This window comes from Theobroma cacao, chromosome 1 (assembly GCF_053813885.1).
Source record: "Theobroma cacao isolate CCN51 chromosome 1, ASM5381388v1, whole genome shotgun sequence".
Classification (NCBI taxonomy): Eukaryota; Viridiplantae; Streptophyta; class Magnoliopsida; order Malvales; family Malvaceae; genus Theobroma; species Theobroma cacao.
The window spans coordinates 2,999,980-3,015,538 of record NC_142639.1 but is presented as its reverse complement, the minus strand read 5'-3'; the positions used below and the strand labels follow the sequence as shown (position 1 = coordinate 3,015,538).

The 15,559-nt window shown below is 37.2% G+C and overlaps 2 protein-coding genes across 6 annotated transcripts; one reads left to right on the top strand and one right to left on the bottom strand.

Annotated features, from left to right (window-relative positions):
- Positions 1-664: 664 nt before the first annotated feature.
- Positions 665-3,524, top strand: LOC18611179 (Leucine-rich repeat protein kinase family protein). Of its 2 annotated transcripts, XM_007047294.3 has the most exons (3): positions 665-1,166; positions 1,431-2,246; positions 2,755-3,524. In XM_007047294.3, exons 1-3 carry the CDS (start codon positions 818-820, stop codon positions 3,318-3,320), a joined length of 1,731 nt encoding a protein of 576 aa, XP_007047356.3. In that variant the 5' UTR covers positions 665-817; the 3' UTR covers positions 3,321-3,524. The 2 variants fall into 2 exon arrangements, with proteins under 2 accessions (XP_007047356.3, XP_017974981.2); XM_018119492.2 differs by having other exon boundaries at positions 665-2,246.
- Positions 3,525-3,975: 451 nt separating this feature from the next.
- On the bottom strand, positions 3,976-15,113 carry LOC18611178 (kinesin-like protein KIN-4A). Of its 4 annotated transcripts, none has more exons than XM_088806001.1 (26): positions 14,614-15,113; positions 13,882-14,028; positions 13,613-13,762; positions 13,195-13,448; positions 12,370-12,557; positions 12,160-12,284; positions 11,519-11,555; positions 10,735-10,826; positions 10,392-10,496; positions 10,189-10,302; positions 9,887-9,980; positions 9,558-9,670; positions 9,054-9,152; positions 8,863-8,976; positions 8,643-8,759; positions 8,466-8,546; positions 7,808-7,879; positions 7,372-7,465; positions 7,266-7,297; positions 6,798-6,895; positions 6,617-6,715; positions 6,239-6,460; positions 5,689-5,851; positions 5,205-5,363; positions 4,823-5,125; positions 3,976-4,658 (listed from the first exon to the last, which is right to left on the bottom strand). In XM_088806001.1, the coding sequence occupies exons 1-25, from the start codon at positions 14,728-14,730 to the stop codon at positions 4,913-4,915; spliced, it is 3,099 nt and encodes a 1,032-aa protein (XP_088662127.1). In that variant the 5' UTR covers positions 14,731-15,113; the 3' UTR covers positions 3,976-4,658; positions 4,823-4,912. The 4 variants fall into 4 exon arrangements, with proteins under 4 accessions (XP_088662127.1, XP_088662130.1, XP_017974966.2 ...); XM_088806004.1 differs by having other exon boundaries at positions 3,976-4,653; XM_018119477.2 differs by having other exon boundaries at positions 3,976-4,389.
- Between the last annotated feature and the right edge of the window lie 446 nt (positions 15,114-15,559).

Below are 15,559 nucleotides of genomic sequence, written 5' to 3'. Positions count from 1 at the left end.
AGAATTTAACTTTTGATATATTTTATATTAAAATTTGAAAGAAACATAATATAGATGTTCAATACTTTTTAATACGAAAATGTAAAAAAATCATTAAAAAAATTTATAATGTAGAAAAAGTAAGAATATTAAATGTCTAAAAAAAATAAAATATGAGGTCACTCAAAGACATTCCAAAAAAGAAGGATAGACCAAAAAAAAAGAAACAAAGAGAGTATTATGCAACATTAAAGACTCTAAAACTTAATAAAAATGAATTTTGTCAAATATAAAATATAGTATTCAATGTTGTTGTTTCTTTAGCTAAATTTTGATATGCTTCTTTGACAGGGAGCAATTAAAAAAAAATTAAACATTTAAGTCACTACCAAATAAAGAACAGAATCGCTTAAATGTCTCTCTTCTTGTTTTCTTTTGAATGTGTCAATTAATGGGCTTGGATATCATATACCACCCAACAACTTCCACTATTTATTTTAGTACCAACAGAAAAATATAATGTATGCATCTGGGTCCCTACTTCCCACCCATTACTTCCTATTCTGGTATATACCCAAAAAAATAATTTGAAAGTTTGAAGGGAGAACACGCGCTGGTGATTGGGGTAGAGAAGGGTAGAAGTAGAACAATAATCTGCCAACATCAAAATTCCTCCATTCCCCACCTTCACGTGACTCTCTCTGACTTCCCAGTACCCAAATACAGCTGCTGCTGCTGCTACTAATTCTACTTCCTTTCCTTCCCAAGGCAATAAACAAAAGGGGATATGAGAAAACAAACCTACAACTAAAACAAAGCAAATCCAAACACAGCAACAATGCCCAAAGCCAACTCCCAAGCTTTCCTTCCTCTCTTCTTCTTCTTCTTGTTCTTTTGGACCTGCTTTTCTAAGCCTATTACTTACCCTCGGCAAACCAACTTACTCCTCCCATCCGACGCCATTTCGATCCTCTCCTTTAAATCAAAGGCCGACCTCGACAACAAACTCCTTTACGCGCTCAACGAGCGCTTCGACTACTGCCAATGGCGAGGCGTCAAATGTGCTCAAGGCCGTGTCGTCCGCTACATCCTCCAGAATTCCGGCTTACGTGGCATATTTTCCGCTAACTCCCTCACGCGCCTCGACCAGCTCCGTGTCCTCAGTCTGCACAACAACTCGCTGTCTGGTCCGATCCCCGACTTGTCCTCTCTTTACAACCTTAAATCCCTGTTTTTAGACCGTAACAATTTTTCTGGAGCTTTCCCTCCTTCGATCTTACTTCTTCATAGAATAACTTCCCTCGATCTTTCTTACAATGATTTAACCGGTCCGATTCCGGCTAACTTAACCGCCTTGGACCGGTTAAACATCCTTCGGCTCCAATGGAACCGGTTTAACGGAACGCTTCCTCCTTTAAATCAATCATTTCTACTTATTTTCAACGTTTCAGGCAACAATCTTACCGGAAAAATACCGGTCACGCCGACTTTATCCAAGTTTAATACGACGGCTTTCTCGTTGAACCCTAATTTATGTGGGGAGATCATCAACAAAGCCTGCACTTCACGTGCTCCTTTTTTCGGTTCTTCTTCAGCGTCGGGTCCGCTAGGGCAAAGCGCGGAGGCTCGGGGCGGCGGCGGCGGCGCCACCGGAGGGATTGTAGTTCTACCTCCTCCGTCTTCACCTAAGAAGCACCAGAGAACTGGGGTGGTCTTGGGGTTTACTATCGGCATTGCTTTGATAATATTTTCAGTTTTATTAGCTTTAGCTTTGGTCAGAAAACAAAGCGGTAAAAAGAGAGTAGAGTCAAAAGAAACAAAGCCAACAACAGCTTCATTAGAAGTAACGAACTCAAACCTAGGAAACTCAAAAACCCAAGTAGTTGAAGAAGTTTCGGATAGAAAAATAGTGATACCCGAAATTCAAAAGCTGAAAAAGAGTGGGAATTTAGTGTTTGTTGCTGGAGAAGTTGAAGGTTACAGTTTGGAACAATTAATGAGAGCTTCAGCTGAGTTATTAGGGAGGGGTACAATGGGGACCACGTATAAGGCGGTGCTCGACGGGAAGTTGATTTTGACCGTGAAGAGATTGGATGCTGGCAAAACGGCGGTAACCAGCGGTGAAGTTTTTGAGCGGCATATGGATGCTGTTGGAGGGCTTAGACATCCCAATTTGGTGCCGATCAGAGCATATTTCCAAGCCAAAGGAGAAAGGCTTGTAATCTATGATTATCAACCCAATGGAAGCGTTTTCAACCTCGTTCATGGTATGATTTTAGTTTTAATTTTTCTTTTTTATTTTTGGTTCTGAGTTTACTCAGTGAGTTTTATGGCCGAGTTTATGGCCTTTGGTTACAGTTGCGGCTGTAGGGTTAAAAATGGGTAAAAGAGAACCAAAGTGGGGCCAACGTTTATGAAGGTGATGTTTGATTATTGGTGGGAGGCGTGGGGTAATGTTCTGGGCCAATCAACCATTGGTTTCTGGATGAGTTAGGCTTGCTAAAGTTATGGCGAAAAGTAGTGAAAGTAATGAGAAAAAATTGCTGTAGCTTTTAGAAGATAAGTGTCCTGAAACCGACAATTACGGTGATGTCTTTTTTAAGTCAAAACTCTGGAATTTGACCACAGTAGCTTTCAGTAAGTATATTTCAGTTTCTGTTACTTTTACTAGATTGAATTATTGCCAGCATGAGTTAAATTCTGGGATAGTATGAACAGGTTCATTGAAGTTTAGGTCAATCCATCGCTGATAACTGATGCTAAGATTATGAACAGGTTCGAGATCAACAAGGGCAAAACCTCTTCATTGGACATCATGTTTGAAGATAGCAGAAGATGTAGCCCAGGGCCTGGCTTACATCCACCAAGCATCAAGGCTCGTCCACGGCAACTTGAAATCCTCCAACGTGCTCCTTGGGACTGAGTTCGAGGCCTGTCTCACAGACTACTGCCTTGCTGTCCTTGCAGACTCTTCTTCCACAGAAGATCCTGATTCTGCAGCCTATAAAGCTCCTGAGATTCGAAAATCCAGCCGCAGACTCACCCCCAAGACTGATGTTTATGCTTTCGGTGTATTCCTGCTGGAGCTTTTGACGGGTAAACATCCATCGCAACATCCGGTGCTCGTGCCCCATGACATGCTTGAATGGGTCAGAACAATGAGGGAAGATGATGGCGGGGAATATAACCGACTTGGAATGCTCACTGAAGTTGCTAGCGTTTGCAGCTTGACGTCGCCGGAGCAGAGGCCGGCAATGTGGCAAGTGTTGAAGATGATACAGGAGATCAAGGAGAGTGCAATGATGGAGGATAGCGCATCATTTGGGTATTCAATACAATAGGATGCGTCAACATGTCTTGATGCAAATTCATGTTGGAGTTCATCCAATGAGTTTCGGTATGAAATCAACCATGGGAATTTTTATGTGTGGAGTGCTCAAGCTCAGCTGCGAAATTTATTCAACTTCTTTGTATATGACGATCCGATGTCATCTATTACACCTGAGATAGTTTATATGATGTTACCAAAGGCTTTTGTTAGCAAATTTTTACAGAAGCTTTCTTTCAACTCAAGCATTCATTCTGAAATGCAACGAGGATCACGTACGAATCAAGACTTGTTAGGCCAGGAAACCCATAAATTAAGCTCTTAAATCTAAATGGTACGTGTTGGACTGTGGCCGACGCAATCCACAATCTGGACTGGTGAGACACCGGAACCAGACTCGTAATTCTGGCTGGCCTCTGCCCTAAGAACCTGCTTTGGGCCCTGGCTATGGATTACTTCCACGCAATTGACTTCTTTCTGGTTCTTCAAAAACAGACCAGATATGGGAACCCAACCTACTGTGTATTTAGCATTGACATCATGGCAATTCCATCAACCGATAATGGCCGATTTTAGGCAAGTAGCCGAGTATTTAGTTGGTTTGAAGTTCGAATTACCTTCGTTTAAAATTTAATTAAATAATGGAAATATAGAAAAGGCACTCATCCTAAAGAAAAGAAAAATAGAATCAAGCGTTGTATCTCTAGAACAAGTTTAGCCAATATCAAAAGATGACGTAATTATATATACAAAAAAAAATAACAATTGGCAAGGTCAATCATACAAAAACTTTGGTAAAGGAAATTTCATTTTCATGATAAAGAATTAAACAATAGAAAAGAAGACTACAAATAGTGAAGCTCTTCATGAACTGCAACACCCACATATGTAACCATGCTTAGTCAGCTACCATCCACTTTCCAACCACCTACACCATACCCACATGCTTCGATGTGATGATTCAGCCCCCAAAAGTATTGAAACCCAAACATTAGCTAAGTAAGTTGCACAAACTTCGTGTTTAGACATCTCGGCTAAGACTATGGCAAGCACCATGCTCTTCTTCCCTATTTACAACACGCCTGCATTGATCGAAGAAGAAGAATTATATTAAGAAATGTGAATTTTCATTGAGCACAGACTTCACCGTTCACTACAACTGAAGGGCACCAAAGCAGGACAGAAAAGGTTCATCAAGTATTTTGTAATGTCACTTGGAAATAGTTTCTAGCAGTGCAGGAGCCACAAAAAAGAGTTAATTATGTGGAATCAGTTCAAGCAGCAAAATGTGTAATCGTCCAGGAGAATGGGCTGGCTGTATAGCATGTCAGGCATGGCTCAGCTGTCTACACTTCATGGTCACAAAGCACGAAAATGAATCAACTCTATCAGAGCATAACTAAGGTTCAAGGTCACAGAAACAAGGAAACTGTATCAACCATACCAGGGCATAAGTAAAACTTCAATGTTTTTCATTGTGTCAACAAACAATTAAATAAAAAAAATGGAGATTACCTGCATTTATTTTTTCTGTAAGCCATGCAGATTCTTTATGCCAGTCAAGATGTATATACAGGCTAAAGAACGCTGCTGAATATAAGCTCCTTATATCAGTTCAATCAGAGCCTGTGCACGAGGCCTTGATCTCATGATTGTCTCATCACTGTGTTTGATCCATTCTGAGAGTTTCCATGGCTTCTGCCATTTCCATCTGAATTGAAGCAACCACTGGTGATGACTTCTCTTCCACCTCCAGAGTTTTCCGGTTTGTCCCATGGTTGTCAATTTCTTCATTGACAAATGTCCAACTGGTACCATCTGCAAACACAAGATCTCTACTTTCTTGATCAAGCAGAAAGACAGCAATCCAAAAGACGGTATGGAGCAGATAATTTACCTTTCGTGACTGATCTAGAAATGCTGCTGAGTCTCTAACAGACCCATTAACAACCCCAGGTGTAAATTTCAGTTGCTTGGGGGCTGGGAGTGACATTGGTGAAAGGGGACCGCTCAAATCATCCGCAAAGTGTTTTGATGAACTGCGAGAGTTCCCCTGCTGAATTCCATTTATTAAGTATGAGAACAGGTACTTAGAGGCACGTTATAAAGTTGAATATTATTGGATCCCTAACATTTGAGTTTGATGATAACAAAACTATTTCTAGCATCACAAGTTTCAAAAGATCACCCAAGGCTGATAGTTCCAACATTACTAACGGACAAAGACACAAAATTCAGAAGGATATTTAGTAATCATGATCACTTATGGAAATCTTCATGCACCAATAGGATGTGCTGCCTTAAAATTCAAATGAGAACATTATAGTGTATTAGACTTTAAACCTAACAAAAAAAGTGAACTGCAGAGATGATAATCTCACCGAAGCTGATGTAGCAAGAGCAATAGCAACAGCTTGCTCCCTCATCTTTTGCTCCTTCACAAGCTCTTTTTTCTGCGCCTCACTTTGCCATAATAGGGCTGTGAGATCCTTCAGTTGCTGTTTGAGGTCCTTAATCTCCAAATCTTTCTCCTGCAACTGGCATCTGTTCATACAGTTACCATCGAAATTAACATTCAAACTAAAATTACAAATCTTTGTGACATTGGGGTAAAATAAGTAGAAAGAGATGTATGTGTAGTCATTGTATAGCCTGAATGTGCAAAACAAGTAATCTGCCCCTGACATCCATATTTGAGTTTGTATAAGATAGTGTCAAAATATACTAGCTTCTCATAAGAGTGCATGACAATGAGAGCCTAGGTATTTTTAATATCTTAGCTAGGAACACATTTACAGTTGCATTTAACCACCTAAATATAACTTATCTTAATAAAATTCAAATATGGGCACCTTACATCAGATAACAAAATCCAGCAACAGAAAGAGCAAGTTAAAATGAAATTATTCAGATTCTAGTTTGTGTAAGCACCTTGCTTCTGCAGTAGCATTAAACAAGTGTTGAAGCAAGTTCTTTGCATCATTTATTGAGCGCACTTGATTCCACCGCCCACGACCAACCAAACCACGCTCCCTTTCTTCTGCCTCTGACAATTGTGAAGCCATTGCCTTGAGCACATTTGAAGACATGCTAAGCATGTGCTCAAGGGAAGCTATTCTTTCCATTCTCGCATTTGGTGACATAGATAACAATCTAATGACAAATTATAAGGAAATCATAACTAATTCAACATAGTTATCTGAAGCACTTCCATTGTTTTCATAAGATTCACTATTAAGATACAATCCCAGCATTCCACCATATCTTCAGAAAATATAAAAAATAAGTAGATAACATAATCATATATACCTAGACTGTCCATTGTTTACTATGTGGGGAATGTCACCGTTTGAAGACAACTCATCGACTTGTTTCAATAAAGTTAACTCCTCTGTCAGAGCAGTTTGCCTACACAATGATTTAAATATCAGACTTCTAGAAAGCTTATAACAGATACTAGTGTAAGGGAAACAAAATGTTGGATACTTACACTTGGGTCTGTTTCTCATATTCAAAACGAACTTCACGCACATTCACCATTACCTCTAGCTCTTGATCAAGCCACCTTCGCACAGATTTTTCATTGCTCTAAAGATGCAAAATCAAATTGAAAAATGGCCAACATCAGCTATGAAACTTAAATAGCACACAATCAACAACTAGCTCAATGTTGGACTTAAGAGTTGCCCATTCCTTTTTGTGATCATGTGAAATAAAAAATTGCATACTCAACCACCCATTATGATTAATTTACTCCATATTTCCCACCTGAGTATATCACGCATTTGCTTTGGAACCAAAATATTTTAAGACCATAGTTTGCACTGCTGTCACTTTGATCAGGATTAGAAGGCTACCCTGAATTACACCAACCTATGAACATGCTACTAGATTGAGCAGATATTTGCTGACCCAGAGTAACAAACTATGGGTAAATGCTTAATTACAAATCATTTACCTGTCCATTTGGTGCATGTCCATTGTGATTAACTGAAAAGATTAACAAACAATTAGTATATCAAAGAAAGAATCAACATAAGTTTAATTCACAAAGAAACGTTTACCTGAATTGTCACGTGTGGAAGATTTTCGTGCTTCTAACAACTCTTTCAGCCTTTTGGTCGCCATTGCTGCTTCTTCTGTTTTCCTTTGAAGAACCTGCAGGAAAAAGTTCGATTGTTGGTCAAAGAACTGATAAAACCTTAACAACTGTTAGATATGGAGTAGCCAAAGAAGCATGCCAAAAGGCATGTCCCAAAGATTTACGTATAGGGCAAAATCCCTTAGAAACTTGACTGCATCAATTGTCAGAGTTCTCTGTGTTGCCCTTCAAGGAATTGCTTATATGACCAGATCAGGCAGGGAATGAATAAATGCTATGTGTGGCAAACCAACTTAGCACTCTAAAATGGGAATAAAAGGAAGGCCCATAGTCTAACACTTCAAAACCAATGACAGCACAAAACATCAAAAACTAATTGTGCCTGTCATGACCCTTACCATTTTTTGGCGTTGATTCAATGCTTCAAGTTTATGCCTTTCATATTCATTCCTCCTTCCCTCTTTTCTAAGCTGCTCAAGAAAAATAAAAGATCAATATTAAAGTTAAAAGCATTAAAGAATAAATACAACAAAGGATACAAAAGACAAGCATGACTAGCAGAAGTTACTTTCTTTAGAGCAATGGAAGGCGAAGTTCACTAGCAAAAATAGTTCAAGTGTCTATTAGAAGGCAAGATTAGGTCAACAGGAAATATTAGGGGAGCAAATAGATCCTAATGAAATGTCCATATAGAAGGTCCAGAAGATAAAGAAGTTCTTTGAGAAACATAATGCTTTGAAGTGGTGAATAGTACTTTTTTTCTTTTGGATAAATTGTGGATAGAAACTTTGATGCAGTGGTGCGACATTATGTTGGATGGAAGCACATTATATACTACTGCACCCCGCTCATTATAACTTCAACAAGATCTTAAAAATAGTTGCCAAGTAGTTAAGGCATGCTCAGTTGCTTTTAACTCCAGCTCGTGATTCATCATAGTTCAAAACTGAAGCAAATCTGTTTTTGACGTGTAAACCCTTCTGTGTTTAAGATATGTGAAAAGACACTTGAAAGGAAGCAGGAACTAGATTAAGTTGTTCATGAAAAGTGAAGCACCTGCAGCAATTCCTTCTCACGAGAGGCCTTCCATTGTCGAAATTGTTCTGCCTCTTGTTTTATTTTGTGCTGCAATTGAACCTGCAAACAGGGAAGGCACATTTCCAAAAATAGTGAGATATTTATGCCGCAATGTTCAGTCGTAAACATGGAAATACCTCTCCAGCAAAAACTAACTTTTTGTGCCTTAATGTACTGTATTTCTGCTTGCAACCGTTTTGCTGCTTCATCACTTCTTTGCTTTTGCTTTAAGAGCTCAACCTGGTTTTCCTGTTTCTTCTTGAGATCAGAAATCTGACATTGGAAAGAGAAAAGAAAAGAAAAGAAGAATAAGATTCAGCAATCAAAAAGAATATTGGTTTTAAAAAGTATAATGATTGGATATTCATAACGTTACCTGTGCCTCAAGGGCTTTAAGTTTCTGCACATTCATCTCTTGAGTTTTTTGCACTTGTCCATCAGAATGAGCAGCACGGTTCTCAACTGCAACTAACAAATGATCTCTCTCTATCTGTGATTGTGTCATATAAAATTAGACATTGACACAAAGGCATATTAAACAACAGAAACTGAAGAAGGTTACATTACCTGCACAATTCTTTTTTCATCCTCAAGTTCCATGATTTTCTTCCGAAAGTGCTGTTTTAGTGCTTCAGCGTCAGCTCCTCCAACAAGTTTCATCTCAGACTGCACAAAAAATAAAAACCTGAATTAGCCCATCACCAACTTAGTTCCTGCCATCTACCAGAAAACAATAAACTTATTTTAGAAGATGGGAAAGAGTTGGTTACAGATGCACATTTAATGCCTTTCCATAGCTTTTGAAGAAGAAAAATGCTTCGTGAAAAACTATTTGTAAGCATTGAATATGATGAAAAACAGATTCAAAAAACCCCACATTGTCATCTCTTTTTGAAGCTCTTGCACAAAACCCTTATGGATCATAAAATAAGATACTACATAGGGAAAAATCAATATTTATTTTCCTACCAAACATGTATCTTTGGAGTAATAAACACTCTCTTTTTATCTATAATCAGTTATTAGTAATTTATATGTCTGTGCACATAAAAACAAAGTGCTTAAGGTAACCTCTTTCTGCTCCAAGCGCTTGTTTAACTCAATCAACTCTCTATCCATGGTATTCCTCCGAAGTGCATGCTCCAACTCTTTTGCGACTTCATCAATTTCTTCAGGACTTTCGTCTGCAAAAATCAGCAATATCACATTAAGAAAATTGCACTTTTGTATTCTTGAAGAAGAGAAGAGGATCAAAAGGAATTTTTTATGTTACAGAGTAACATAAATGTTATCTATTGTACAACCACCAACACAAGATGGGATTGGAAATGGATTTTCATATTAAAGGACATTTAATTTTAGTCTCAACATGATGCTATGCAGCTAAATAAGTGGTCTACCTGACACGGCTTCATCCATTTGATAATCAGATGAGTCCATACTCTGAAAGCCCCTCTTATGTCCATCACTTTTCATAAAACATGAGTGGCCTTCCTGACATATGGAACAAGAAAAGGGAAATATAACTTCCAAGCTCGCAACTTTCTTTTAAGTAGGTTCCTTTAATATGAATCAACATAATCAATTAGTATCAAAGAAAATGATCCAGTTCAAAGCATATAAGAGTACTATCATCAATTTGCAAAGACTAAGAAAAACCAGGGAAAAAGGTAAAAAGCAACTAGATAATTCATCAACATACTTGAGCATCACTTTCACAACACTCTACAACAGCACGTCTGCTGCGGTATTCATGAAGTTCTCGACGAAGATCCTCATTAGTAGCCTCCAGCCAAGAAATTCTTTCTTTGAGAATCTGTTAAGTCATTTTATGCACCATTGTTGTCATATCTCCATAAAAAAATGATTCAGAAACCACTATGTTGACAGAAATCAGGAAATTACCTGCATATCTGAAGTAGGTCCTCCACGAGCACAAAGTTGTGCTTGTAAGTACTGTAGCTGCTGACGCATTTTTTGCATCTCATTGGATATTAAATCTCTATTCACCTGTAGAATAAACAAAAACCTAACAGGTCACCTTAGCTGATTTCATATTATCCAATAAAACCGATGTGAGGATCCAAAAGTTTTAAAGAAAAGGAAGGGGTTGCAGGGGGCAGTATTTATTTCACATCAAGATATAAAGACCTCAAAACCCGAAAAAGTTTTGAAGTAGTTCATGGTAAATAGTGTAGGATAGAATTACAACAGAACTAGTCATAAGGAAATAGCCTAAAAAACTTACAACAGGCTTATTCTGGATATTGCGAGCACGATTAGCATATTTCAGAGTGTTAAGACTTTCCTCTGCATTGATGTCTGCTGGACTGATACAAGCTGGAAATGAAATTGACATTTTATAATGGTACATAATAGGAGTATTAAAAAATTTAAGCAAACAAAATCAAGATTTTGACGAACAATCCTAATGTGTTACCTAACACAAGATAAAAATTAGAGAGATCAAGAATTAAAAACATGATTAAAGAATTAGGAAGCAGAATATATGCATAAGCAACATATGTGTCTACAATGTGCACCAAGCCTGGGAAATTCATAGCCCCAGAAAAGATCTGAATCCAACCATCACATTTTAGATTTTGTGAACAGAAGTTAGATTTATAATAGCAAACAATTATAATTGGCCAAACAAACAAGCAGAAAAGGCATAAGCCAAAGTAAGAAATAGCTGGATCCTGATGAGTTGAGGACTTCAGGTATGTAAAATTATACAGCCTCCACTTTTTTGTTTTTCTTTTATTGCCACCTTAGTTTCAAACACACAGAATATCTTCTGAAAAACACAGGTTATATAGTACGATTGGGGATAAGATCCTATGGATCAAAACTTAGTTGTCATCAAAGAGACTTGAGAATAAAGACATCTTGCTTAAAAAAGTAATTAACGGGTGCATAGATTTCATGTGTGCCGATATCATTTTTCTGGTGAAGAAAATAAAAAGGTCTTTATAGATTGTCCAAAAACACAGTTGATGTAACCATTATAATTCAGCCATTTGGAGATTTACCTATCATAACAGTTTTGCTGTTTCCACCAAGTGAATCCTGACAAAACACAAATCACACCAGATCAGAACAATAAGACAAGAATAAGGAAGAAATTAAGCAGGAAATAAAACTTTTGTAGTTACTTCAACGTTCCTAAACTACAACCCTTGTTAATAACACAAATAATCTGGGCATTTAACTGTTAACTAATGTAAGATTGAGTCTAATAACATAGACTTTTAAGATCATGTACCAAAAACCTAGACACTGCTGTATCACAACAAAGAAGTGTACAGCCTCAACTTGATATCTATAGTTGCAAAAAGAAAATAAATGATTAGATGGCATTGTTCTTATAGCTTTACAACACAATGTTACAATATGATGTACACTATACACCAATGACCAATATGTCTTAAGAGTTTATAAAAACATCTGATATATAATGAATTCAATAAGGCACAGCGATCACAAAATCTTGGGTGGAAACTCTTCTGATTTCCTTAGTTTAAGGGTCTTCATATTTGTGTATATGAGATAATTGAGAAAGCTTGAGATTACTATAAACTTACATATGCTTTGAAATCAGGTCATTTCTTGGTCATCTCAATGTCATCAGTTCAACTTACTTACACATGAATCAACAGAAAATAAATCTGACCTGTAAAAGTCGAGTCAGTTTACTATCTCGGTAAGGAACATGCACGCCTTCTTTACGCTTTTTCTCATCCCCAAGGGCGCTGATGACATTGCCAAGTGCAAGAAGCCCTCTATTAATATAAATACCTGTTCATGAAAATATAATGGATATTTAACATTGCCATCAGCCACAGGAAGCATGTATGATAAGTTTATAAGCATATTTACGAACCTTCTTTTAACCGAAGACCATCAGAACCTGTTCTTTTTGCTCGTTCAGATCCAGCAAGATCCACCAAATGGAGCTTTGCACATAAATACTCTTCACCCATATCATTGTCCAGAGTGTCATTACCAGAAGAAACTGATTGGATTTTGCACATTTGTTCTAATGTGATCGTGAAGATGGCATGGGATCGACTATTGAAATCATGCAGAAAGGAACCACATGTTATTAAATTACGCGATTCACATATAGGTTACAAATTGAAATAATTCAATCCCAGCGACTATGTATATGAGTCAAAACCACGTTTGTCTTAAAAATTTTGGGAAAAGAACCACAATTTATTTGCAACTAAAATGTGATATTGCAAGCAAAAGGTAAACACATAATTATTCAGCACTCAAAATTATCAACCTTAAGTCCACTCTGTGTATGTCCGAATCATAAGGATAGTGCTACTTCCCTTTACAAATTCCTAGGTATTTTAACCATAAATTGTTTAGCCTATTTGACCATGCCTGTACTTCCAATCTTGTTTTTTGTATTAGAACTGCTTTAGAAATTTGGAAACAGTAGAAATATATACTATTGTGTATGCACTAATTGTAAAAAGAAAAGTTGCCATCACCAGTGCTAGTCATAGTTTTTTTGCCCTTGCCATTGACATTAAGTCTTAGAATATTTAATAACATTCTCTCAAGCCATCTCTATAATGGCTCAATGGGTGGAAAACCAAAATGCTTCAAGTTCAGATATATAATAACCTCTACAATTAGTATAAAATATTTCTTTTGAGAGAGAAGGGAAAAACAACATATGTGGAGGTTTTACCTTGACTGGTTATTCATATTTGTGCTCCCAGTTGCCCTACTTGTTGATCCTTGCTCCAGGCAAGTAGCCATTTCTTGCAGTGTGGTGACTGCAACTTCGGTTGATCCAGCTAGTGTTATAACTCCATTTGATGATTCACGAATTTGTATTGGTGGCCTTCCTGGAACTGTAACTTTCACAGCATTTCCATTAGGAGTAACGGATTTGCTTACAGGTTCAGAATCCAGTAAATCCCTCACTTCTTCCTTCAGGATCTTCAAATTCAAACCATCAAATTAGGTTAACCCTCAAAAATGATTTGGTATTCATTCAAAAGAAGCAAATTGTGTGACTTTATTCTCAATTAATTAAAAAAAATTTTACAGTAACTCTAGAGAAGTTCCATATCATTATCACAAGCAGGTAACAAGTAATCTACCTCTATGAAGGAAACATGCAGCTGAAACTCTGTTTGGTGCTTCAACGTTTCAATTTTCTTGAACAATGCATTCATAACTTGAGGAATCAATCCTGTTTGGCAACCATCTTTCATGGCTGTCCCCATGGTATATGTCTTCCCAGATCCTGTCTGCAGTAGTTGCACATGTCAACCGTGAACATAAATACCAAAACATAAAAACAAAAAGAAGAAAAAAAAAAAAAACTTCTTTAACTTAAGAGCAGCTCTCGTATATCAATCAACATTACCTGACCATAAGCAAGTACAGTAGCATTGTATCCTTGGAATAAACCATCAACAAGAGGAGCAACGCATTCTTCGAACATGGAAGATGAAGGAGAACCACCATTTCCGTAAACATGATCAAACGTAAATGAATGTGTCCCAATTTGCACCTGCACCCAAAGCCAAAAAACAAATACTATATTGCTAAAGTAATCGTCCCCCAAGCTCAAATCAATCAATTATGTTTCCTCAAATCTACGGTTATCAAAAAAACGGAAAAACTCACTTGGAAGGTAATAAAATAAAAGAAACAATAATAATTCAAGTTAACGCTTTTGAGTTATGCCGTAATTTTTAGCTGCGCCTTTATTAAATACGGTCGAGCCACTGTACTTAAATATACTACTCAAAATAAACTTGTACTTCACCAGAGCCTTTTCCACTTAAATAACTGCAAATTTAGCATAACTTTAAGTAAATTCAGTGCATGGGATGCACGATTTCTGACAAATTTGACCTTCCAATCTTCTCTTTGTCTATTAAAAGAAACGGTTTTACAGACAAAATTTTTTCGAGCTCTGCATGGATTATTTACACTCCAGAAAAGTTTTAAAACCAAAAATATAATAAAAAGCTAAGATGAAGAAAATCGTATGATAACAAAGAAAGTTGAATAAAAGAAACATTTCTAAAAAATGCATGAATGTGAAGAAAAAAAAAACGAAGAAACTGAAGCTAAACAGAGTAGTGAGTACCTGAGGCTTTCCACTAGTAACAGTAACAGATTCTTTACAACCTTGAGTTCGTTCGTCGCCGATTAACGGCCTAATATGAACTGCGACTTTCACCGAGCAATTCTCTGCTGCTTCCATTTCGAACAACAAAAGAATCCAAAGCAAAATGCAGATGCAGAAAACGAAACCAGAGCCTCAACTTTTTTAGTTTAATTTCTCTGAAAAACAGATTGATCTCAATCTCATTGCTTAATAAGCTCGGATTACGATTTTACAAAAAAAAAAAAAAGAAATGGCGGAGGCGGTGGTTGGAGTAGAGGCGGGGGCTAACGGATTGGTTTCGAAAAATAAAAATACAAGAAAGAGTAACGGAAAGGAAGAGAATGTGAAGACAAAGACAGCAACAACCGCTAATCGATTTTTTCTTCTTCTTCACTGCTCCTATTCCTAACTTCCACCGGTAAGCGTCTGTTTGGTTTAATTAACAAAAATCCTTTTCTTTTTCTTTTTTACCCAGTTTGCCCTTCGACCCCATCATGGTCCGCCTCCCTTTTATACCTGGAAAAAGCGAAATACCGGACTACACTTTTTTTTAATTTATTAAATTAAAATTGGAAGGCAAAAATCAGCGGTATTACTAACTAACTGTATTTAATGCATCAAAAATTACGTGTGAGTTGTTTCTGATCACGAATTTTGGAGGAATTAATGAGGCTGGATCAATCGTTGGCGGGAAGGATTAAGGCTGACCACAGGGATTATGGGATTGCTTAGTTTCGTGAGTTTGTGACATTAGCAAGGCTGAATTATTTGGATACGAATTGAAGATTATAGGATACTAAAGCTACAAGGTTGATTCAAAAAGTGAAGAGAAAGGATGACATCATCGATTTTTAGTTGTTGTATAATAAATGTTAGATCATTTAAGTTGGTTGCTATACTTATTTTGTGGAGAAAATATGAAGTT